A 24,117-nucleotide genomic window follows, 5' to 3' on the forward strand; every position below is an offset into this window, starting at 1 on the left:
CATGTTTGGCCGGAATCGCGATTCGGCGTATGTCGGCTCGCATTAGCCGCGCGTTAGCAGTCTTTTTGTGGTTTCAAGTGTTCAAACATGGGATATGATGTTGCTCCTATGCATTAGGGTGGGTGTCAAGGTCACCGGAAGGTCAGGTCAGGTCATTGACCTTTGATGACCTCGGTTCACTTTTTCGAGTTTTACATGTTTCTAGGCTAGTTTTTGGAGCTGAATTCGAATTTAGCAACCATTTGAACATTTACGAAGCAGTTTTGGTGCCTTCGTAACATGTTACGAAGCTGTCAGAGGCTACTACGAATACCCGGCAAAATCCTTACTGGTTGACCTGACCTGACCCGACCTGGCCTCAATGCATAAAGACATCATCAGTGATCATAACTAACATGATATTCGTGATCAGCACCCCGAAAAACCCCATAGCAGCCACGTTTTACGACGTTCTAACAGGTCCCGATTTTCCCGACTTTTGGGTCATTGACCTGACCTGGAAGGTCAACCGATAACCTAGGACCTTAAAATTGGGTATCATCGGCTTCCTCTCGTCGCGGGCAGCACGCTCGTTTTTTCCGCGAAGCTCTAGCTCGATCAGGGACGAAACGGCAAGGGGGGGGCCAACGGACCCCCGCCCCCTTATACGTTCGCGGCTGGAAAAACACCAATACGGGCGAGGGTTAAAAAACAGACCAACTCTTGGCGCATAAGTAAGTCTCCTCTAACAAGGAGCGAGGCAACTTACACAATGGGCAAAAGAGATAAGCTCATTAAGACCTTGAGACTTTGCGAGTCGTGCGTCTACTTGGACTCAGACTATAGTTACATGAAATGGACTGTTCTTGGCAGTGTTATCACATGTTATCAGAGTGTGCACCCGCGATGTTAACATAACATATAAGTTCAAAATATACGAACGAAAAAAGTCTGGACGAAAAAGTTTACAGACGAAAAAAATGTACAGACGAAAAAATGCCAGACGAAGAAAAGTCGGACGAAAATCTGCTAGACGAAAAAAACGCCATGGAATCATCTCAACTAGGCGGTGTTTCACGGCCGAGAGCTGCGCCCACGCCGCCATCCGCTCTTGGCACCCTGCCAGGAGCTGACGTTACATTTTGGGGTAGTGTTGGAACTTGGAGATAAGAGTTTGTTTATATCTCCATAGAAACCCCATTTGACACGTGTGATAGCAGCGTGCTGTTATCAGTGAAACCTTGAGTGAAACCAAACACCACCCTGATCTCAACCCAGGCAATGTCAACACAATTAGAATTCATAGTCGGCGTGTGAATAAGGGAGCTTTTCCCATATTATGGACATCAGAAGGTGAGAGTTCCAGTTAGCGCCTCTGCCCCCAGCCCCACCCCACTTTCAATAGGATATGGTTGCTTAGCCCACATTCAACCAACGAAGAGGAACATTATTTGCTAATTCCTAATTTTAAATATTTTATGCAGAGGTAAGAACCCTTATCGATAAAATTAATTTAAATAACTGCTTAAATAACAAAGTGAAGAATGCTGAATTGTACATTGCGGAGCAGAGTGTCAAGGCGAAGCATCAAAGCCTGACAGTAGGTATTCATTTTGCAGTCAGACTTGAAACTTGAGACTGGCTGTATTAGCCTGTAAATTGGCCAAGACCCTGGTCTTCCAATTTCCATGCAATATGGATGAAATAAATTAAGCTTGATTAGTGATTAATATTGATTTCTTTAGAGTTTTGATATTTTTAAGTGCGATCACGAAGGCAGTGTAATTGCTCACTCCATAGCTAGCTCATAGCTGAAGCATCAAATCCTGAGTTAATTTCCAAGCATGAACTGAAAAGAATTAGAACAAGATCAGCTCAGCTCAGCTAAATCAGCTCAGCTCAATCAGCTCAGCTCAGCTCGCTCAGCTCAGCTCAGCTCAGCTCAATCAGCTCAGCTCAGCTCAGCTCAATCAGCTCAGCTCAGCTCAATCAGCTCAGCTCAGCTCAATCAGCTCAGCTCAGCTCAGCTCAGCTCAGCTCGCTCAGCTCAATCAGCTCAGCTCAGCTCAGCTCAGCTCAGCTCAGCTCAGCTCAGCTCAGCTCAGCTCAAGCTCATTCAGCTCAGCTCAGCTCAAGCTCATTCAGCTCAGCTCAGACAGCAGCTCAGCTCAATGCATTACTGAGCCGGCTCAGCTCACAGCTCAACAATTTGGCAAAATGTTGAGCCGGCTCATGAGCTGAGCTGATTTTTGAGCCGGCTCAACTGAGCTGATCACAAGTCTGGTCATTAAAGGCACGGGGGAGCGAGGTGACGTCATTAGAGGTATGGAGGAGGAAGATGATATCACGAGAGGCTCGTGGAATCAAAGGAGGCAAAGCTGATGATGCTATTAGAGATAAGGGAAGAGGCGTCCATTGTAACTAACTGTAGGTGATGTTAATGAGCTCAGCTTCCAGCCGCGGGAATCTTCCTTCTGTGATGAATACTTGAGGTGTATTCTGCATGCATACAGAGGATGCTTCTTGGTGCACGGTTTTTCGGTGAAGATAATCTCTTACAGGTTAGTGGAGTGCTGTTTCCAGTGTTTATCCCATTACACTGAGAGCCGCTGTGGCCTCATCACTCAACAGTACGACCTCAGCGGTAAGAGTCCGGACTCTGTCCGCCGCTCCACGTCTCCGTTATGTCCGCTCCGAGCGTCTCCCGGCCGTGTCGTTAGTTGAGCCTCATTACGGAGAGCGTCGCTAATGGACGAGCCAAGCACGCCGGACGGCGTTATGACCAGAGATGACCGGTGGACGGCCCACGAACTGGCGGTTAGAGGCGCATCTCACGACCCTTCCCCGGCGCGGCGGCACGTTTGACCCGTGACCCGGTTGACCGGTCTGGACTGGGCAGCAGTTCTGCACTGGATTCGCCGGGGAGGGAGCTTGGAGGCGGCGTCTGTAGATTGAGGGGAGAGTTATCTACCAGTATAGCGCCTTTTGGGGCGACTAACGGAGCGAGCGAGGGGGTGAGTCTTGCACGTGCGAAATTTCGAGGGGGTACCTCCAACTGACTTGTGCACGGCACCCTACTGACCGGTTTCTAGCGATGTGCCAAATTTGAGCACAATCGGCCCAGCCGTTCTCGAGATCTGGGAGCGGCACCCTGCACGTGCGCACGTGCAAAATGGGTCCCAACTGACTTGTGCACGGCACCCTACTAACTGGTCCCTAACCGTGTACCAAATTTGAGCGCCATCGGTCCAGCCGTTCTCGAGATCTGGAAACGACCCCTGCACGTGCGCACGTGCAGCAGCACCCCAACTCTGGCACATGGATATGCAGTGCCTAGTGGACGCCTACCTACATGCCAAGTTTCAGCGCAATCGGCCAAGTAGTTACCGAGATATTGCAACAATTACAAAAGTGACACCTCTTCGTTTTGCACGTGGCACGTGCATAAGGGGTCACCCACATGCATCGGGAATAGTCCAATACTTGGTAGAAGGAATGAAGCTACCCTACAAAAATTACCGCGTGTAAATCGGTCAAGTGGTTGCTGAGATATAAGCCTCGCAAAAGCGTCCGCACGGCCGGCCGGCCGGCCGGCCGGCCGGCCGGCCGGCCGCTCATACTCAGAAATTTCCGTTATTCTACGTAAGACTCCGCTCGCTTCGCTCGCTCCGTAACAAAGACTGGAATTTCCGTGAGGTCGCACTGGCGCCGTCCTTTGATTCAAGGAACGTCACAACGTGGGCTACTCATTGTGATCATATCCGAGACTGGACTGTATTGAATGGCGGGAGCTGTTGATCCTGAGGTATTCGTTCAGCTAACCTTAACTCAGCCTTACCTCGGCTCGGGGGCAGGTACTACATGGCTCAGCGACAGGCTTTCAGAGGCAAGCCTGGCTCAGCTGGGTGGCAAGCTCATATCAGGAACAGACACAGCTTAGCCGGGCAGACTTTCCTCACTTCTCAGCTCGAGTTCTGCGTGTTGGCTGAAGACGCCGGCTCGTTAGTGGTGATTTATCGGACACTGTGTCGACGGACGAAATGGAGACGGTAATTGGTCTCACTCGCTTCTGACACTCGTTAGGCTGCCGCGATGAAAACTAGATGAATCGGCTTCCCAGGCTTGGGCCGTGGCTTTGTGTGAACGTGGTAATTCAGACGATGGGACGCTGTGAATAAGAATATGGTGGCTGGTGAAACCAGATAGATCAGAAGACAGAGGGCATAGTCTATCGTGGCTCGATTTTGGGCCCATACAGTCCATTCGCTTGTACAATGTACCGTCTTACTACACCGTCCCGTCCCGCCGTTCTGCCGCGCCGTCCTGCAGCGTGGCCGTCCTGCCGTCCTCTCTTCCCTCCTTTCAGCGTTGCCGTCAGGGCTGCGGAGTCGGAGTCGGAGTCGGTCGGAGTCGACAGTTGTGACCGGAGTCGGAGTCGGAGTCGGAGTCGATTTTAGAAACCCGAGCGGGAGTCGGAGTCGGAGTCACCGAAAATCTGTCGACTCCGCAGCCCTGCTAGGTCTGCGGAGTCGGAGTCGGGAGTTGGAGTCGGTCGGAGTCGACAATTCTGCCCGGAGTCGGAGTCGGAGTCGAAGCTGGTTTTTGAAAGCCGGAGTCAGAGTCGGAGTCGGAGTCGCCGAAAATCCATCGACTCCGCAGCCCTGGTTGCCGTCGTGTCGTGTACCCTCTTCGCTTAGCGGCACCGCCTGGCGCGCACATTCCTCTCCTGCAGCGGCGCCGTGTCTGCGCAGCCACAGGTCATGGTCGGGCGTCGACCCGGCCCGGCGCGGCGGCCGGCGCCGACTCTGTCCCACTGCTGACGGAGCCGAGGACTGGACTCCGCTCAGGACGAGACGGAATGTTCGGGTTTTCATGTCCAGGCGTGATCGGACTGAACTGTCAGGAGGAATATCGAATGGCTACGTCCGACTAACAATGGTGTTCAGTGGGCGCGAACGCATAAATGCTGTCTGAATATCGCTCATGTCGAACGTGTAAACGTAGTAAGTTTACGAATGAGTTTAGGCGTAGGCGCCAGGCGGTTAACATTTTCTGTGTTTGAATCGGAGCTATTGCCAATATTGTTTGGTTGAACTTGACTGCCCCGGCACACTGAGAGAGCTTATAGTTGGACGGAATGAGTGAATTGAGTGAATATGGCTCACAGAGTGGTACTGGTCCGCCAGATACCCCAGTCAGCCGCGGCGATTCGCCGGCCACGTCTGGTGCTCCCCGTCAGAGGGAGCTGAGCGGGGAGACTGCAACGGGTGCGCAGGAACATAACACCGGCGACTGCAGCTGCGCACAGGAGGGTAGCACCACGCCGCCGCGCTGCCCGGCATTGGCGGGCGGCGATGCGCATGCAGTCGTACATTTGATGAAGCACGTGCTGCGAATGCATCACGGCGGTGTGTGATATCCTTCGGGAAGATGATGCTTACGGTTAAAATAATTCTTGCTTAGAGACTTAACGTTTTAGAGGAAGTTTGCGTGATTTTGCGCTTATTTACATGTGTTATTTTGGCACAAGCTTGGCCAATTGGTAGTAATGAAGTTGCTACTGATAATCCTACGAGAAACGGACCAAAGTGTTTACAATCTTCTTCCTGGAAAAGACTGCGAATGAACAAACATTGCACCAATTCGATTTGGTTATTGATGATGCTAACAAGACATCCCACAACGTCATTGAACGATACTAGGTCGAGTCTGCCGGCGGTATGCTCCTCACGTACTGTCCATTCCGGCGACGGGCAGTTTTTGTTGGTCACAGTACCCATACAAAAACTGGCTCCATTAGCCATTGGACCGGGGGACACATGTCTCCGGTGTGAAGGAGGCGGCGGTGTGTGCGACGCTCTGGTTTCACTGGACAGCGGGCCCGTGGTGCCGTTGGACATTTGTGGGGAGCCATGTGTGTCACTAAGGATAGAAAACATTTGTAGACTTCGTATCAGTGCCACGGAGGTGTATTTGATGGCACGGATAAGCATTGACGGTCAGTGCGACGAACGATGAAATCTTGAGATGTGCGAGTGATGCCGCGTAAAATGCATGCTCCTCACTTATTATCAGGTGTGCATGTGTGTAGATGGTTGTTGATGTGCCTACACTCCGATCACATCTCATCGTGTCTGATTCGGTCAATAATGGTGTGATTTACCTTGTACGGCAGTGCGTGTCCATTGGTCCATCGGCTGCCTCCCACACTAGCCAATACCGCTCTCCCTCCCATGTCCCTGTGACGCAGCTCAAGCTATTCCACTTTCGAAGGTTACGGCTGAGGGGATAACGAAGGGACCATTCAAACACCGCCTCCAACCCTCTGAATTCCCGTCTGTCGAGCCTCCCGGTCCCGATGTCCCTTTCTTGGACGTTCCTGACCTGTCCAATAGGACCAGTCAGGTACCTAGGTATCGAAAAGCCGTCTCCTTCCCTGTCCCTGCTGGCCTGCTCTAAGGAAGAGTACCAGCGCATCTGAAACACACAGGGCGTGCCGTGAGTTCCATGCCAGTCGATGAGTTCCATACCTGTCGTGTGTTCCATACCTGTCTCGACTTCCATGCCCACTCTGGCTTCCATACCTGCCGTGAGCCCCATACTTTACCGCCTCTGCTCGTCCGTGAGTGCCTCTGACGCTCGGTGGCCGCCGGCCCGGCCTGTGGAGGCTGGTTTTTGTGTCCGCAGTCCCAGTCAGCCCCCTCCCCGCTCACCCCTCCCCGTCAGTCTCCCTCCCCGCGCCCCGGTCTATTGTCCCGTCACTTTCGCCCGCCGCTGCACCTAGGCTGGATGATCTATGTCTGCGCCGTGTTACTTCTGCATGCATTGCCGGCTGCTATTTTTAGAGCATATCACTTCCTGATGCTGGTTCGGATGTTTGTAGCATCACATTTTTTCATGCATTCATTTCTTGTAATTTTCGTTCATTTGATCATTATTATTGTTTTGATGTGCGTTCTTTCGTGACGTCATTTATACTTACCGGCCCCGTCCCGGCCTCAGTTGAGCCCCTGCCTCCCACCCGGCACGGCACACCACGGCTCGGCGCGGCGCGACCGGACGTCGGCCCAAGGTCACACACGGTCACGTGCCTGCCTCAGCCGCCGCCGCCGCCTCTCATTTCCCGGCGGCCGCAGGGCCCGCCTCACCCTCGCCTTCCCTCCCCCGCCGGCGCTCCCCGGCACAGTCCCGGCACTCCCCGGCACAGCCAGGGAATTGGCCGTGGGAGTTGGGTCTGTGGCCACAGGGCAGTTTGGGCGGACTGGTACCGGACTGGTAACCAGTAATGTGTATAATTTGGCGGTGCCTGGCTTTGCCAGGGAAGGGTCTGGCATGGAGGGTTAGTTTGCGGGTGTTGTGATTGTAGATTGCGTTGTTCCAAACAGTTTAACCTGGATCGTTATCGTCGCAAGTGTTGAACTTGTGTCGCTGGTTTGTTCGGTATAATTATGGTTCAAAATAATTATTGCGTTGCTCACTTTGCCTAGATAGTTGTGTTTGCCTCAATAGTTGTGTTGGCCTCACAACATCTGATAAAGGTGAAATATCCCAAGGGAATGGCTTACCTACCGAGGGAGCTATTTGCGGGCTTCTAGAACTGGCTTTCTATAGGAATGTGATGTGCGACACGAATCGGCACCCATTAGTGACCTTGAAATAATATCTGGGTCCTGGGAGCTATGAGAGCCGGCAATGTTTTTTTTTTTTTCGCCTGCGCCTTTCGGCCCCACCAAGGCCGCGGCCGATCGGTTGCCCAGTCTGGTCTAACACATAAATACCCAGAGTCTGCATAAATGGGTTAGCCGTCCTGGCGACGGCGGCAGCGCTTTTTGCTGGTCTGACGCCTCCATCCTTCCCGCCGCGCCGGTGAAGGCCTGCAGGGCCGCTGACGTAGCGAAATGGCGACAGGGCAATATCAGACGGCGAAGTAGTGCGGAGCGAGCACAAAGTCACAGTATCAGAGTCGAGTATAGGACGTAGGACAGCTCTCTAGTGGTTGATTATTACATTGTGTTACATTGTGTTACATTACATTGTGATTATTACATTGTGTCGTTCTGTCATAGGTACTGACTGGGCATCCGTTCATTGCATTTCGGTGGTATGCTTTTGAGACAGACACTGTAGAAAGACTCCGGGGCTCTGAGCCATTGGACAGATTCAGTGGGACGGACCGCAGGCTGAGTGCGGGGCGCTGGGACAGACACTCTTGTTGACCAGTCGTCGGCCCCGGCGGGGGGCGGTGGAGGGACAGCTCCGGCCGTGTCTGGGCGGGCCACTGTGTTTGGTCTGAGATCTCTGAACCGTGACGGTGAGGTCCGAATCACCGACCGGCTGTCTGGGAAGCAAACGAAGGATTGCCCGCTTCGTAAGATGGTGTTTGTGTGCTGTGTAACGTTGTTCTGTGCATTGTGATAATGTGCGTTGTTCACTGTGCACTGTGCTGCGGCTTCGAGTAGAGTGGGTGTGTAGTGAGGCGTGCAGTAGTATAATCCGCCACACTGGATGGTAGTGGCATTGCTTATAGTGTGGCACGCTCCAGTTTGGATGTTTGCTTGGAGGGCAACCTGCCGCCATCAGCATAATGTGTTCATTGCCTTGGCCAAGTGGGCTGTCTTTGAACTCCCTTTTACCGCGTCTTTGTGATTGGATCTGAACGCATAAGCCAGGTGGATTGGAGTTGGGGTCTCTAACGGTTTACCATTGCGTCGTCCGACCCCCTCCCCTACTGACTGTAACACACAGTCGCTTGGCGCCCGGCTCAGTCTTATCCATGTGCGCCGGCTCTGTTCTGCTCTGTGTGCCCCTATCTGGTCTCTGCGTGCCCCTGTCTGGCTCGTTGGTGCCCCTGTCTGGCTCGTTGGTATCCGTGTCTGGTCTCGTTGTCTCGTAGTCACTCGCCATGTTCTCAGTGTGTCCCTGCCTGATCTGTTTACCCCTATATGGCTCAGAGGTGCCTCTGTGCCTGTTTGCCCCTGTCTGGTCAATATGTGCCCCTGTCTGAGCGGGCAATGCTCCTGTCTGGTATCAGTGTGCCCCTGTCAGGTCGGGCGGCGCCGCCAGCCGCCGTGCCGCCGTATGTAGGCCGTCCGTTCTGCCCCATATCACTGCCGGCGGGCCCGTGGGACCGAGCCGACCTCCGACCAGCCAGTGCCGTACCGCCCCAATGGCGTCGGCATCAGCAGTCAGCACAGTCACATTCAGCGTCAGTCACAGTCACTGTCAGTGTCACTGTCACCACCGTCACCGCGCTGCCGGCTAGTTTTAGTAAGTGACACATTTCCATACCACCTGGCATGAGCCGAAATGAATGTGTTGATTCAATCAATGAACGATCGATTCAGCTTTGGTGTTATGCTTTGAAGACCTTATTTTTATGCACGTCGACCAATGATCTTGAAGAAACATTTGTGCTCATAAACTGGACGGGGGCCTGCCAACTGCCAAGATCTAGGCAGAGCTACTGTCATCATCATCGGGTATGTTTGTTATCTCAGACCGTAAGCTGGCTCTGTCGCTATCCGTGGGAAGTGTGGTGCCACTCATAAGCTCGTGTTTCGACTGCGTGCCGTGGGAATTGTGACGCTGCTGATGAGCCGGTCCGCGCGGACACCACCTGTCGTCGCGCCATGCGGACTCCGCCCGGTCCTAATCGCATTACAGACCACATGGCCGGATTAAGTCGAATTTGATTTATAAGACGTACCGGCTGTTACAAGAGTCCAATGTCCAAATGGTCGCTGGTTTCTAGGCGTGCCAGCGTTGTCAGGTTGTAGCCAAACCGCAGTTTTCGGATTGGATTTTCTCCACTTTCAGTTGGACACGTTTTGTCAGTATGTGTCGGCTCCACTCGGTGTTTTACTCGTTCTGAAGTCATTCACCCTGTGCCTCCCGCCGATTTACCGCGGATCACAGCCAAGTGTATCGTGCCCGACACAGACTGAGGAGCTTGCCGGATCGTACCAGGCCCGGTCGGCACTCAGGTCACGGCTCCCCCGCCCGGGTCGCCGTCTGATCGCGACCTGCCTGACCTTCATGGCAGTTATACCCGCCGCACGCCTGGGTTATGTCCGATCGACGCCAGACTATTGCCAGGAACAGGCGTTATCCAGTCAGTGTGCTGCTTTCGGTCGTCACTCCGTTGGGCTGCGCCACAAAGGTCATGAACGCCGGGCGTGCGTCGTAAGTGCCTGTTACGGCGCACGCGCGTCGTAATTGTAGGTGAGCGCAGTGAGGGGCGCAGTTCACAGACCCTGGCCAGGAGGGTGAGTGTGGGGTGAGGTGCAGCGATTCCTGGGACTGGGAAAGGATCTGGACGCTGGGTGAACACAGTGTATCCGGTTTGGCATTGTTTCGTTCCCCGGCGACGCGACGTACCGCGATACTGACACTGACCGGCTATCTCAAAACTCCGTGGCGTTCGGCTCAACAGGCGCCTACGTCTGCTCTCGCTTGTTCGTCCTACCTGCCCACCTGCGTGCGTGTCCTCCTGGCCGATGTATTTGGGCCCCAGGCGGGCTGTATATCTGTAAAGGTATGACCTGCGTGTGTGGATGGCATTCTGTTTGTCTGACCTCTACGGGCCGTGTCCCACTCTCTCCGCCATGGGCGCGGGAATTGGGACCCAGGGTCCTATACAATGTGGGATCACTGGACAGGGGTTTTGTGTCCCATACATAAGGCTGCGTCAGTGGACAGGCGCCATTGTCCTTCCGCGAGGGAGCATGAGTGGCATCCTTTCTGTTGCGATGTCTGAAATTGGGGTTAACCGGCCTCCGGTCATATTAGGAGTCGGGCATCCCACAGACCTGCCTTGTATGAAGTTACTTATCAATCCTTCCAGCCCATTCTGCGTTATTTCGTCATGTTCTGTCCTGTTTTCCTGTCTCGCTCTGTCCTGTTTTCCCGTCTCGTTCTGTTCCGTTCTGTCCTGCCCGTCTCTGTATTCCTGTTCCGGTGAGCGCGGCGGCAGCCCTGATGGATGACCGCCGCTCCATCACTGAATGCGTGCCGTGCTGGGGATTCGGTATGCATTAGCTAGTGTCTGTTGTGTTCGAGTACACTGTCCCCCGCGGTCTCAGCATCGTACCTGGCTGACCCCAGTGACCTTTTGCGACATCGTCTGACCCCGGTGACCCGACGGGACGTTTGGATGTAACCCGAGATGGACGCACGATTCCTTTGAATAACAGAACGTCGCACGAACGGTGGATCAGTTTACAACCGACAGATATTGGACTGGTGAAACTTGATGAAGATATATGCTTGGTATTGGTTGGACGTCAGTCGTGTTGAACCAATTTTCTAGGAGTCTGGGCGATAACAATTTCGAACTTTTAGTGTACCTATGTAGAAGTTTAAAACCAGTAAAACGCCTTTTGGGCGAAGAACGAGCGAGCGAGATAGTGAGCCCTGCACGTGCGGAAGGGCGAGAGGGTACTTCCAACGGGCTTGCGCAAAGCACCCTTCTAACCGGTCGCTAGCGGTGTACCAAATTTGAACGCAATCGGCCCAGCCGTTCCTGAGATCTGGAAGCGGCATTCTGCACGTGCGCACGTGCAAACGGGGTCCAAGCTGACTTTTGCACGGCACCCTACTAACTGGTCCCCAACCGTGTACCAAATTTGAGCGCAATCGGCCCAGCCGTTCTCGAGATCTGGAAACGCCCCCTGCACGTGCCTGCACGGTGTAGTGCGGCCGCTGCTCTTCGCTCTTCTCTAGCCAGTGAACAGTGATAGGAAGATCGATGGGCAGTAGCAGTGGCGGATCCAGGATTTTCACTGGGGAGGGGCTGCAGGTCATAATTGGGCGCCACGCCCCGGATGGGCGCCATAGTCGCATCGTATTGGCGCTGAAATATTGGCGCCCAGTGGCCCTGACAAGAGGCGCCCAGGATCAGTATGTACATTGTACAGTGACACCACACGATTGGAAATATCGGTGCGGAGCGTACTGAAACGACGTTATTCGACTGATTTTTGCATCCTAGTCCTAGTATGCGGCACTCCGATGAGTTGCGAATTGAAAATTGGCGCCAGTTTTCCTTGGGTGGGGGCTGCCAGCCCCCGCAGCCCCCCCCCCCCCTGGATCCGCCACTGGGCAGTAGCAGTGTGGGTGCGGGGACAACTGCATTCGCCAGCCACGTGTATGTAGTTCCATCTGGCGCAGCCGCCCGGACTGCGAGTTTTGTTGGATTTGTAAACTAAAGACGACTGACGAATGCTGAGTTGTCTTTCATGATCCTGATTTTTAGTATTGAAATGCCCTTCTCTTGAACGGCTTAGTTTTTCGTCTACAAGCTTTGCTTTCATGGACACAATCCACCCCACCGCGGTTTCCCAACCGTAGGAGTGGTAAAGATGGGCCAACTTTGTCAACACCGGCTCTTCGCTCGACCGCCGCCCCTCACGTGACCCCGTGAACGGCGGACGTCCACAACGTGACTAAATGGACGGTGGACGGCCACAGTCACGTACCATTGCGCTGCTCTCGCCGAACGTCAGGTCACGTGACACCTGTGCGTTAGGGTGTGTCATTTTGGGCACTTTTTTCGCAAAACATGGTGCTCCACTGATTTTATCGTGCCCCAGACACGTAGAAACCGTGTGACATTTTTTATTTCCCCCAAATATTAACACCCATGCGGCGCCGACCGCCGACACTTTGGCCTATCTCTCAGCATTAGCGACCTCAGCCCCCCTAGCGGCAATGTTTTGAACTAACACGCCCGCTATGCTTTGTGAGCTTACGATCATCATTAAATGCATTTTACCGAAATGACGCCTTGCTGTTGGCTTGTCTGGCACTCAGAATGTTGGTGAAAATGTGATGTTATGCATCTTAAAGCACGAAATAGTTCTGTGTTAATGTATATTGCATAGTACTACCCCCGATCCCCGTCCTGGTCTGACGGGATACGTACGAGCGCATGTTTATAGTGCCTGCTATTAGGTGTCACATGTTTTTTTTGTAGCGTCGTTCACTGCATAGACCCCGGGGAACAGGCGGGGGGGCAGTGGGGGCGCTTGCCCCCCCCCCCTCCAACTTGAGAGCCGAGTGGGCGCCGCCCCCTCAACATTGATGCAACGATGAAGGATCTCTTTATTTTTTATGGACTTTTTATGGACCCTTTTATGGACCTGTCCTACATGTCTGTTTTTATATAAACATCAGCACAAGGTATTTCTCTTGCATGTGAAGTGAATGGTTTCTGCTGACTCGGCATCGATTTAAGAACACCTGCTATTATCATCCCACTTTGATTTTATCTGAACTTGATCATAACTTTGGTAGGTCAGATTTTATACTGGACCATTTTGGTTCCGGATGGTATTTGATTTGGCGTGATGAGAACATTATGACGTACAACGGTGGTAAAGTCGTTGATTGATACAGGTTTACTCGCTCCGGTGGGAGGCAGTAGCGGCGGAACACCTTCAATTAAGTGGAGGGGGGGGGACACTGCCGACTTTTGGTCCCATTCTTTCCATGCAACGCCCATAGGGCTAATGTTAAAATGCCCAAATCAGAGGGGGCACGGTGCCCCGGTGCCCTCCCCGTTCCGCCTCCTATGGTGGGAGGGCGGCGTGTGGGACTCAGAAGGAGACTAATGGCTTGTGTTGTGCCTTTGGTAGGACCCTCAGTATCACCGATGCAGGGCCTTCAGAGCCTCCAATTAGGGGCCTTTAGAGGCACTGGTGTGGGGTCCTCACATACGCCCGTGTGGCCCCACAGAGGTGCTAGTGTGAATCCCTCATAAGCACCGGTGAGGGTCCTCACAGAATACAGACGCCGTTGTGGACCCTCACAGACACTGGTGTGGGTCCGTTACATGTGGGTGTGTGGCCCTTAGAGCTGCTGGTGCGAACCCTTTAAAAGTCGGCAGGGGGCCCTCAACGACCGGGGAGGGGGACCTCAGACCGGCAAGGGGCCCACAGAGGCCGGCGGCATCTTCAGAAGCCCTGTGGGGTCCTTAGATACCGACAAGGTACTCTGAGACGCCAGTGCGGCCCTCAGTCTCTGATGTAGGGACCTCAGAGTTGCAGGTAGGTGGCCGTCAGATATGCTTTTGCCGAACCCTCACAGGCGCAGGTGTGGGTACCTCAGAGCCACCAATATAGGGTTGCATAAATGGTGTGGCACTGGCTTGGGGGACCCTCAGTGGTGTCCTTATGGGCCCTTAGAACCACTGGTGTGGGTCTCTCAGAGGTGCTGGTTGTGAACCCTCAGAGGCCCTGCTGAGGGCCCTCACGGTCTCCGTTATGGGATCCTCAGAAGCCGGCGTAGACCCTGACGGAGATCTTAGTGTGGCTACTTAGGGGCTCATGAGGTGCTCTTACGAGACCTGTGAGGTCTTTCTCAGCTGAAATATAGTCAGCGTGGACCCTCAGAGGTCAGTTGGTACCGCAGGGGTCTTTATGGCCGGGTGGGCTCTCAGAAGCACCAGTGAGGGCCCTCAGTCTCACAGTCGTCGTAATGGGGCCGTCTGAGACATTGGTGTGAGGCCATTACTGATTACAGGTTGGCGTAAGGCCCTAGATATGGCCCCTCTTGGGCCGGCAAGGACTCTCAGAGGCACGCTAGCGGCCATAAGAGGCCGGTAAAGGGCCCTCAGAGGCCGCCAGTAGCCTTCAGAAGCCGGCGTGTAACCCTCATGGACAATTTAGTGAGGCTTCTTTGGACTCACGAGGTGCTGTTACGAGCCCTATTCTTTCTGAATCGAAATATGGCCAGCATAGACCCTGAGCGGTAAACTGGTGCCACAGAGCCCCTCCGACCCGAGGGGTCCTCTGAATGCGATAGGGGGGGGGGACTAGATGGCACGTGCCTCCTGGGACCCCCTGACTACGCTACTATTTCATATGCGTCATGTCAGGTATTTTGGGCTTGCACCCCAACTTGAAGAATGTTCCTGGGCCCCTGTGACAATATATTGTATTCATTATAGGTATTCGTCATTAGCTTGCACTCTCTGCAATCTGCCCATACTATTATTTGTCCCTAGACGCGCTTACAGAAAGCAGGGATAAGCCCATACAGTCAACGGCCTGTTAGTTTCGCAAACAGCCGCCAGGGGCGCTAGGGTCGCCTATGTTGTGAGATAGGGCAAACTTCTCTCGCTCGGCGCCGCCTGGGGGTTAAAATTTGCGGGAAATTAACAATGCCACGCCCTTTCCACATGAGTGGAGCACAATAAAATCGATGGAGCACCTTGCATTGCGATTAGTGACACACCCTACTGTGCGTTCCAAGCGGTTCCGGTCACGTGCTGCGGTACGATCACATCGAGAATGGCGCCAATTTCCGGCGCGCCATTGTTACGTCGAAGCGATATCTGGCGGCTGGTCGGTCTGCCGGCGGTGAAACGCATCCGCGGCCAGCTCAGAATTCCCTGAATGTCGTCATCAGATGCCTCAGTTCCATTACACTCCCATTTCTTGTCTAGCATGGATGCTATGAGCAATGCTAGTGCCCAGTCTGCAAGTGTTTAGGCAGAGTTCAATGCTGACCTAACTTCACGTTGATTGGATGAACGGCTGGCAGGACCAGGAAGTGAGGTCATTACGCCGTTACCTCTCGTCATAGTCACTCGTGATTTACCGGCACCCGGCAGTGAGGCCATTCCACTGCACCCGCTCAAAGTCACCCACGATTACAATGGCGGCTGGGACTCTCACTGTCGCTCTCACCTCGCAATGTCACACGCGGTGGCGGTGTCACGACTCCTGTGTAGGCACGGTGTATCCGCCCGCTGCACAAGCTCGGCTGCACGGCTGTCTCTTTCCCCGCCGCCCCGGGCTGGGACGGGCGGGCGCTTAGTTGGGGGTGCAGACTGGTCCGAGCTCAATGCAGAAGGTGAAACTCGGACCGTCAGGGACACCGCCGCGCTGCCGCGTTCGACTGGCTCGACTGTCTGCTTGCCTAATCATCTGCGCTTGCCTGCCCGCCTGCCCGTTTACCTGTCTGCCAGTCAGTTCAACTCTATGCCTACCTGCCTGTCAGCTTAGCTCTATGCCTATCTGTCTGTCGTCTTAGCTCTATGCCTACCCGCCTATCTGCTTGCCTGCCTGCTCGCCTGGCTGCCTGTCAACCTGCTGCCCAGTCACCCGTCAGCCTGCCTGCCTAGCCAGCTCGATTGCCTGCTTGCCTACCCGCGCTTACCCGCCTGCCTGCCCGCTCGCCCGGCTAGCCAGCTGGATGGCGGCGACCGGCACGGCGGGAATGTGCACGATGGAATGTGGTCCCTGTGACGCAACGGCGCTATGCCCGCGCCGCTGCCAGACCTGCACCGCCGCGCCGCCGCCGCTGAACCGAGCCGAGGGTTTTCCTGCTGAATACTGATGATGCGCGATCCAGGAGGGAACGAGTCTGCAGCGCAAAACTACGTAGGATCCCGTTTAGATTTAAAAACATGGTTGCGGCAGTGGTAAAGTGCGCGATATGGCACGCTTCTAGCTTGCAATTTCGATATTTTGTAGCTTTCCTCGGCTATTGCCTGTGCGATGTTCGGTTTTGTTTTCACATTTGAGTCAAACCGCAGTGGCACTCGCCCCTAATCATATAATCCAACTGTGGATTTTAGACACGCCCGTTCCTTTTCCGCGTTCGTGAGTACACATTTTCCGGCCCGATCGTTGCTAATATTGGTAGTTGCGGCTCCTTCGAAATAGCTCTGTGGCGTTCTTATCGGAGCCGCCATCTGCTGCCCTTTCCTGCCGGTTTCCCGTCCGATACGGGAAAGTCACCAAACCGCGAGAGACCGGCGCGGCGGCTTCAAACGCAGCGACACGCCTTTCGCCACCGAGGCTGCAGCTCTGAGCAAGCTCTGCAGCAGCCCAAGCCAGATTGGCTGTTCTTTTTGTGTGTGTGTGTTTTTTTAAGCCTTGCGTGACCGCTTCCCCTCGCCCACCTGTTTTCTCTCTCCCTTTCATTCGCATCATATGGTTGATTTTCCGATTTTCTGCCGGTTTCCGCTCTCGCCGCCGGCTGTTTTGTCCGTTCACTCTCGGCTGCACTGGAGTGTGGCAGAGCGGGGCATGGTCCGCGGGCGCAGACTCTGGGCACATGCTGGGGCACATATGTACTCAGGACCTAGGCTGCTGGCCAGGCTCCGAGCACGGTTTCCTGGAAGACTCCGGGCACAGGCTCGGGGCACAGACTTTGGGCCTTGCGTGGCCCGTACCCAGCGGGGATAATGCTAATTGGGCTCCGCGCCGGGCGTAGCCTTTGGACCCGCCGTCTTCTGCTGGGGCCGATGCACTAAAGAGAAAGGAGCAATTCATGTGCTTTGCGTACATTCGCTGTCTTGCACCGAATCGCGAAGCTAATATATTGATCGCAGAGACCATCGGGTTAGTGTCATCTCGCGTCAGCTTTATCCGCTGAAACTGTCCGTGTCTAAGGGTTGTATGGTCGCTTGGATTGAGGAATCACGGACGTTAGGTGATGGGTGCCCTGCATGAACCGCCTGCCGGATATGTGGCGCTGCTGAATTGTGAAATGAGTTACTCTAACAGTCGGTGCACCGTCGTGAATTGGTCCGAGAGTTTAGGACGGGGAGCCACGGGCACTGGGCTGTAACCGAGCCCAGCTGTCCAGCTCGATGAAAGGAAAACGGCCGTGCCTTCATCCATTGTCGGCAGGCAGCTGTCACTTTCAGCCGGATAGAGCGCAGTTTCACGGTCCGGAGATCTTCGCGTAAAGACCTAGCCGCTGCCGGTGACCGCTAGTGTGCCCTCTTGTCAGTGTGGTCGGTCAGTGTGTGACCCTCCTTCTGACCTATGACCTCTCTATGCCCCGCAGGCTGCCGGTGACCGGTCACGATGCGTTCGTCGGTCAGTATGTGACCTCTCTGACCTCTGTGACCTCTCTGTGCCCGCAGGCCGCCGGTGACTGGTTACAGTGCTGTGATGTATGACCTCTGACCTCTGTGACCTCTCTCTGACCTCTGTGACCTATCTGTGCCCCGCAGGCCGCCGGTGACCGGTCACGATGCGGTCGTCGGTCAGTGTGATCCTGTCGGATCCCCCGCCCGACTCGGCCATGTCGTTCCCCGACTACCAGCAGACGGCGCTCGATCATCAGAGCCTGCTCATCCTCGTCAAACAAGTCGGTGAGTTGATGCGATGGGGAAAAGGGAATGGGGAGTGGGCAGGGCAGTCAGAACCTACGGGCGAATGGACTGACCATGTGCAATGGTGGGACTGGGAGCGTCCCCGCGGACTGCATCCCTTAGACAGTCGGATGGTCCGCATAACAGGCAACCGCATGGTCTCTCTATGACAAAGATATTATTGTAGGATGGATAACAACTTCGAAGAGTTTCGAGTGGCAAACTATAGCGATAGATTTGCATAGCTCAAACCACCTACGTGCATTCTACTGTGACCTGTTGGCTGCATTATCGAAATAGCCTCGCCTCGTTCCGGTGCAGCTACCTACCGCACTGCAGCTACCAATTACAAATGATTCTCCCTGGCCGAGTCGCCCGGTGAAACTTCACTACCGGTTGCCGCACCGATAGCCGGGTACAATCGTACCCAGTCATGTGACGTCACTGCCGTGCTATCAGTGAATGTGCGTGCATATTGCATCAGAGAGAAAACGAGGATTGCAGTTTGATCGACAGCGTACCAAGGACGCGGTGGTGTAATTGAGATTGGCGGGCAGATTGTGGCTCTATTTTCGTCACCGGCCAACTACCGGCACCGCCATAGGTGCGCTGATTATGGCTGTTAGAGCACCGTAGACCACTAATGTGTAATCAAATTAGCTCATGCTCGACTTCTACGCATAATTGCTAGTGCTAATAATGTAGCTGAACTTGCTATTTAACTACGGTGTTGGGCCATGACTATGGCGGTCAGCAAAGCGGCCGTCTGCGCTGCGCCCGTCACTTGTCCGGCGCTTGGGTAGGGACTGGCTTCAGTCCACACGCCGAGTTCATTAGACCGCCGTGACCTTCCCGCTCCACTGCACGGTAGTGGCCCGGCCCCCTCGGCTGGTGTGCCGACGGTTGGCCAGAAGCCGTGAGGGCGTGGTCAGGCGGTGACCCGGTCCCGCTCGGCACCGTTGTGTTTGTAATGTATGCATGTGTGTGCGGGGGGAGCGTTATCTATAGCTCAGTCGTACGCAACAAACACATGATACACATACGCATTACGCATAATGGTGCACCAGCTAAGGTTAGCTCTAAAACTCCTCGGTTTGACCAACATGAAGAGAAGGTCAGTAAGCAATGGCAAATTTGAGTTTCTAAACTGTCTCCTCAACTCTCTGTCGCCTCTCGGGCCCGGGACGGAGGAAAACTCGGCCAGTATGGTATGTGGTGGCCTTGCGTGCTCGGGGTATTTGGCCGGCCGGCCGGTGGAGGTCAGGCTGCTGTGTCCAACTCACGACCTTGTGAGCCGAGCTGAAACTATTCCGAGACACTGGGGCAAGGTCAAACGGGCGTGTCTTTGCTATTCACGGCATTTGTGGCATACCGAATGATACCATTACCAGCGCCATTAAATGTTTATATTTGTCAATCACCCGGTCTGATCTGACACAGTCATGTGCCCTGAGCTGTCCCGAGCAGCTACTCCTCGGTCAGGAGGCTAAGTGTTTGGTGGTTGGTCGGTGGACTCATGAGTGTGTGCTCCTCGCTGTGGTTGCTGCTGAGCTGACAATTACGGTGACATTACCGGCGATACTTAAGACACGGCGGCAAGCTGTTCGTGACGGCTCCGTGCTAGGGCGTGTCCGCGGCCCCTTCACCCTCCACATGGAGCTGGGCGTGGTCACTGGTCACCAAACAGGTCTGCACGATAAGGTCGGCTGTGGTAGCTGCTGTAGTGCTGTAAACTGGGGCCAGCTCGCTCGCGGAGGAGGGAGGGGGAGGGGTGGTGCTCTGTTTGGGAGGGGTGGCCTGGTGGCAGCTGTGAGCTGGGGCCCGCTCTGGTGCCGCTCGGTCATCGATGCCCAGTGAGTGCTAGGTGAAAGCTGGGCCGTGCGGCCCCGCACCGCGGGACGGCGACTCGGAGAGACGTAATGGCTGACCAATACCCATCGAGTCCATCTTTAGATTGAACCTGCGTCCAAGTCTGAGGTGGTTTATAATGCTGTAGCCTGTACTGAGGCGAAGAGATAGAGCCCACTAGAGGTCTGCACCGGCCGGCTGCAGCCGCGGCTGGCTGCAGCCCCACGGCTGTGGGCCGGGGCGGCTGCAAATATCTCCAAGAACACGGCTACGGCTGTGGCCACGGCTGTGAGATTTCAAACTCAATCTTAAGCACTCAAATATAAAATTTTAAATCCTTAATCTTAGTGATAAGCAGTCTAGCCTGTAAAAATCATGCAAAGGATGCCCAGCAACATTGAAAGTGGTGAAGCCTTTGAAAACCTGTAATGGTTTTACCATTTGCTGTAGGGGAGTTTGCACTCTGGTACAGAATACTGATTATAGGCACCAATTGTTCCTTCATCATCATGAGCTTGACAGTTTCAGAAAATGCAACATGTTGCATTGTCACATCCCTCTCAAATCAATCTCACCTGGTCATAAGGAGAGCACCTTACAGCTATTGAAAACGAGCGTTCAATAATTCTTTCAGGTAATAGAAAAAGAAATCACGCCTAGGTAAAGGCAGTAAAGGCTTCATAAAATATTATCTAAAATAACTCTTAGACGTATTTCTGGATTTTCGGCAAGTCCAATTACATAATATAAAACGGGCGCTTTATGTTCTAACTGGTGTGTGAGTGACCGCTAACAGAAAATGCTGATCAACGAAGCCAATGGAATCAGATTATAAGTGAGCATGAACCTTACTTACGGTTAATTCACATGATGGTGAAAACCCTGAACACGTAATTCACATGACGGTGAAAACCCTGAACACAATATTTCTTACGCGAGCTGTTGACTTTACAAATAAAATGACGTCTTCTTCTGAAAATGTAAAAATTTGATACTTACTCTTTGTTTGAGGGCAAGTTTTTAATTGTATAGCATTATTATTTATCAATTATAATTTGTTTGGCTGTTTATAGTGACACAAAACAATTTATTGCCACTATTTTGCTATTGACGTCATTAAAAACTCAAGTAAAATTATTGATTGAATGAGGCAATTGTGGCTCGCACGTCCTTAGGGATTTGAGCGAAGATCATTATTTGGAAAAAAAATAGATGAATGTTTTTCTTTCTTGGATTCTCATTAGTGTTTTGATGCCTTGCATATCAAATTAGTTTGAGACTTGCTCAGAAGGCTGCTTCAAGCCTGGCATATCACACCCCAGAAAATATGCAAGGTAAGAAAGAAGCAAGAGTTTTGACTAGACAATCACTGTTTGACAGTCCATCAACTTCAGTTTCATTTTCCATACCTAACATTGATAATGAAAAGCATCAGTTTCTGTTGTTCTGTCCCACAACCATGCTTCAGGATTTGGCATTAGATGTCTACACTGCTAGTGCTTCTATTCTGGTTCGTTGTATATGTTTTCTGTTGATGTAGGTACCTACCTACCCATCTTTCTTAACCCCTTGCAAGGGCTTGTGTAGGCATGCGTTGCGCATCAGGCTTCAGGCCTTCGGCCTAAAGCCAGATACACAACTACTTAACCTATGATGCTTCATGAGCTTGAGAATCTATAGCCCATTGCAATGTGCTTTTGGCTATATGTTTCAACTAAAAACAACTTATTATATACTATTTGGTTGCATGTCATTGAAAGTATCCACGGCCGGCTGACGGCCGGCTGCCCACAGTTTGCCATGGCTGTGGGCGGCTGTGGCTGTGGAGCCATGGCTGCGGGGCGGCTAGGCTGTGGAAAATTGCAGCCGTGCAGAACTCTAGAGCCCACAGTTCCACAGCGCACAGGCACAGAGGGACCCGCCCGGTCAGTTTTCTAAAAGAGAGCTGGCGGTGGCGCCAGCCAGGGGCGGTATGCCGGCCCGGGGCCCGCGCTGGGTGACTCTCGCCGCCCTGACAGCTAGACTGTAGCGTCACCAACCCAGTGTGACACTGACGTCACGCCAATCAGTCCGATGACGTCACTGATTTGACCGGCGGCCAGTCAGTTCTGTGTTCACCGACAAGGCCGTTGAGATGTTGTGCCCCCGCAGTTTTGGATGTGTGACCGACACCGTATGGTGCATAGTTTAGAAGCAGCAAGTGATTATGTTGCGCATGAAATGAAAATCACTGCGATCCTGCCACCGTTGCTGTGGTTTGCTGGCAGACAGCGCGGCGCCCCCATCCGTCATCCTTCAGTCAGAAATCCGCACCCGTCACCGGTTCCATGACTGCTGCTCCGTCATTATGAACGCCAGCGATGGAAATGAGCGGCTCGCTGAATCTGTGAATGCCATTCGCCCGCGTCATCGCATCGCTCGATGAGAGGTTACTCAATTGCTTGAAATGGGCGACAGCTTCTGTATCAGCTGGGGGCGACCATGAGGTCTAGGAGAGATCTTGGCGTCCCAAACCCCGTATTCCCTCTCTATATGGAGCCAGGATCCGCTGGCTTTTGCGGTATGTGCGAACGTGAATGAGGATGAGCGTTACACAAGATTGGATGCTTTTGCTGGTTTCAGCATTCTATGATGAGTGGTGCGCGGTAGCGAATTCCTCCATCTCGTGACTTCGTGTGTCGGTACGCGAACGTCGGCGCCGACTGGCTGGTCACGATCTGGACGCCTCGAACGTACCCCAGACACTCGTGGCTGGCTCTCTCCGCCTACTGCGTCTGACCTGTCCATCGCAAGTGACACTCCCATTGTCCCGGACTGTTCGGCCTGTCCCCTCGCCATTTGGCCGCGCTGCTCTCGCCTTTCGTTCGACCGGATAGAGCGTGGCCCATGCGGTGTCGGTGCCCGTTTTCCTTAATTCCTGCGGCTTCGTTCAGTGGCTGTTCGGATGCTGTAGAGGGAGAGGTGCACGATTCTGGAGGATGCTGGACTGGGAGCATGAATGAACGCCGACGTGTTCCGCTGGTGTTGCTAGCAATGGTGAAGTGACCGTGGTCCGTTAACTTCGTGTGTTCCTTTCCTGATTCGCGAGGGATGATTTTCTTACGTCCTTTCTACTGGTCGGCAGCCGGTTGCAGGACCGCCTTAGAGTTGATCTGTCGACTGGAAATGGTCTCTTCCGGGATAACAGTCGGTTTTCACAAATTGCTGGGCTTCGCGGGGCTTGGGTTTGGCTGTCTGTTGTGTTGTCTAAACGGCTAGAAACAACTGACCAGTCAGCTGACTCAGTTTGCCAGTTCGGCTCGCTACCTATAAAGCTCGCCAATGCTCAGGATTTTAGCTCTTCGTTTCCTCTTGTTCTTGCCTCTTCAGTTCGGCTACCACCTGGCTCGTCGACTCGCCTTGTTGTTTGTTTCGCTAGATCGATATCCAGTTCTCAGCTCCACCGGGCTCGTGACACCGGTTTGTCGTGACCGGTTTCCACTGTCGGCGGTATCTCCAGTACCATCGGTTAATTGGTGAACCGACTGCGTTCCTACCGCTATCAGAGCATCCAGACAGAGACCATTGGTCTTATCACTGCTGGTCCGCAGATCCTGGGTCAGTCGGTCACGATGTGACGACGGCAGTCGAAACGGTCGTCGAAACTGGTCCTGGCGCTTTGCTCCATTTTTCAGTTGATATGATCGGTGAGTAAGTGGCTGAAGACCGAGACATCACAGACATCGAAGCCCAGTAGCCGAGTCAGGTAGACATCACGGAGGATGTGGTTGACACACTTTATGACCCCCTACTCGTCCGATTAATGTGTAGCGGACTGCCGGATGTTGTGTACGGTACTTCTGGCGAGCTCGGTCCTTCCCCGCCGACCGGGAGGAGGAATGTCTGTGTCAGAGTGATGGATGGGGTCGGCCTGCCCGGCGGCAATCGCACTCTTGGTCGGAGTAGGACACCAGCTCTGCCCCAGCAGTTCGCACCACCATCGCAGACAGTGGAGGAGGCATCGGTGCTGCTATGCACCACACACACACCGACCCAGACAACAGCACGGCCGCAAACCGCGGTATACCGTCTGCCGTCCAGGCTCGGCCGTCCCAGCAAGCAGTACCGTGTTAGACAGCAGCACAGACAGCGGTACAGTCTCTCAGACAGCGGTACAGTCTCTCAGACAGCGGCACAGT

General features: G+C 53.7%; 1 protein-coding gene across 2 annotated transcripts in view; it reads left to right on the forward strand.

The window, feature by feature from the left end:
* The window catches only part of LOC122387319 (trafficking protein particle complex subunit 9-like), an 80,318-nt gene that overhangs the window by 13,880 nt on the left and 42,321 nt on the right, over positions 1-24,117 (forward strand). For both annotated transcript variants that reach the window (XM_043377424.1, XM_043377425.1), the window contains one exon: positions 17,951-18,091. In XM_043377424.1, the coding sequence (XP_043233359.1) occupies positions 17,971-18,091 (121 nt within the window). In that variant the 5' untranslated portion in view covers positions 17,951-17,970. The remainder of the gene's footprint in view (positions 1-17,950; positions 18,092-24,117) is intronic.

Source organism: Amphibalanus amphitrite, unplaced genomic scaffold, assembly GCF_019059575.1.
Source record: "Amphibalanus amphitrite isolate SeventyFive unplaced genomic scaffold, NRLGWU_Aamphi_draft 000281F_arrow, whole genome shotgun sequence".
Classification (NCBI taxonomy): Eukaryota; Metazoa; Arthropoda; class Thecostraca; order Balanomorpha; family Balanidae; genus Amphibalanus; species Amphibalanus amphitrite.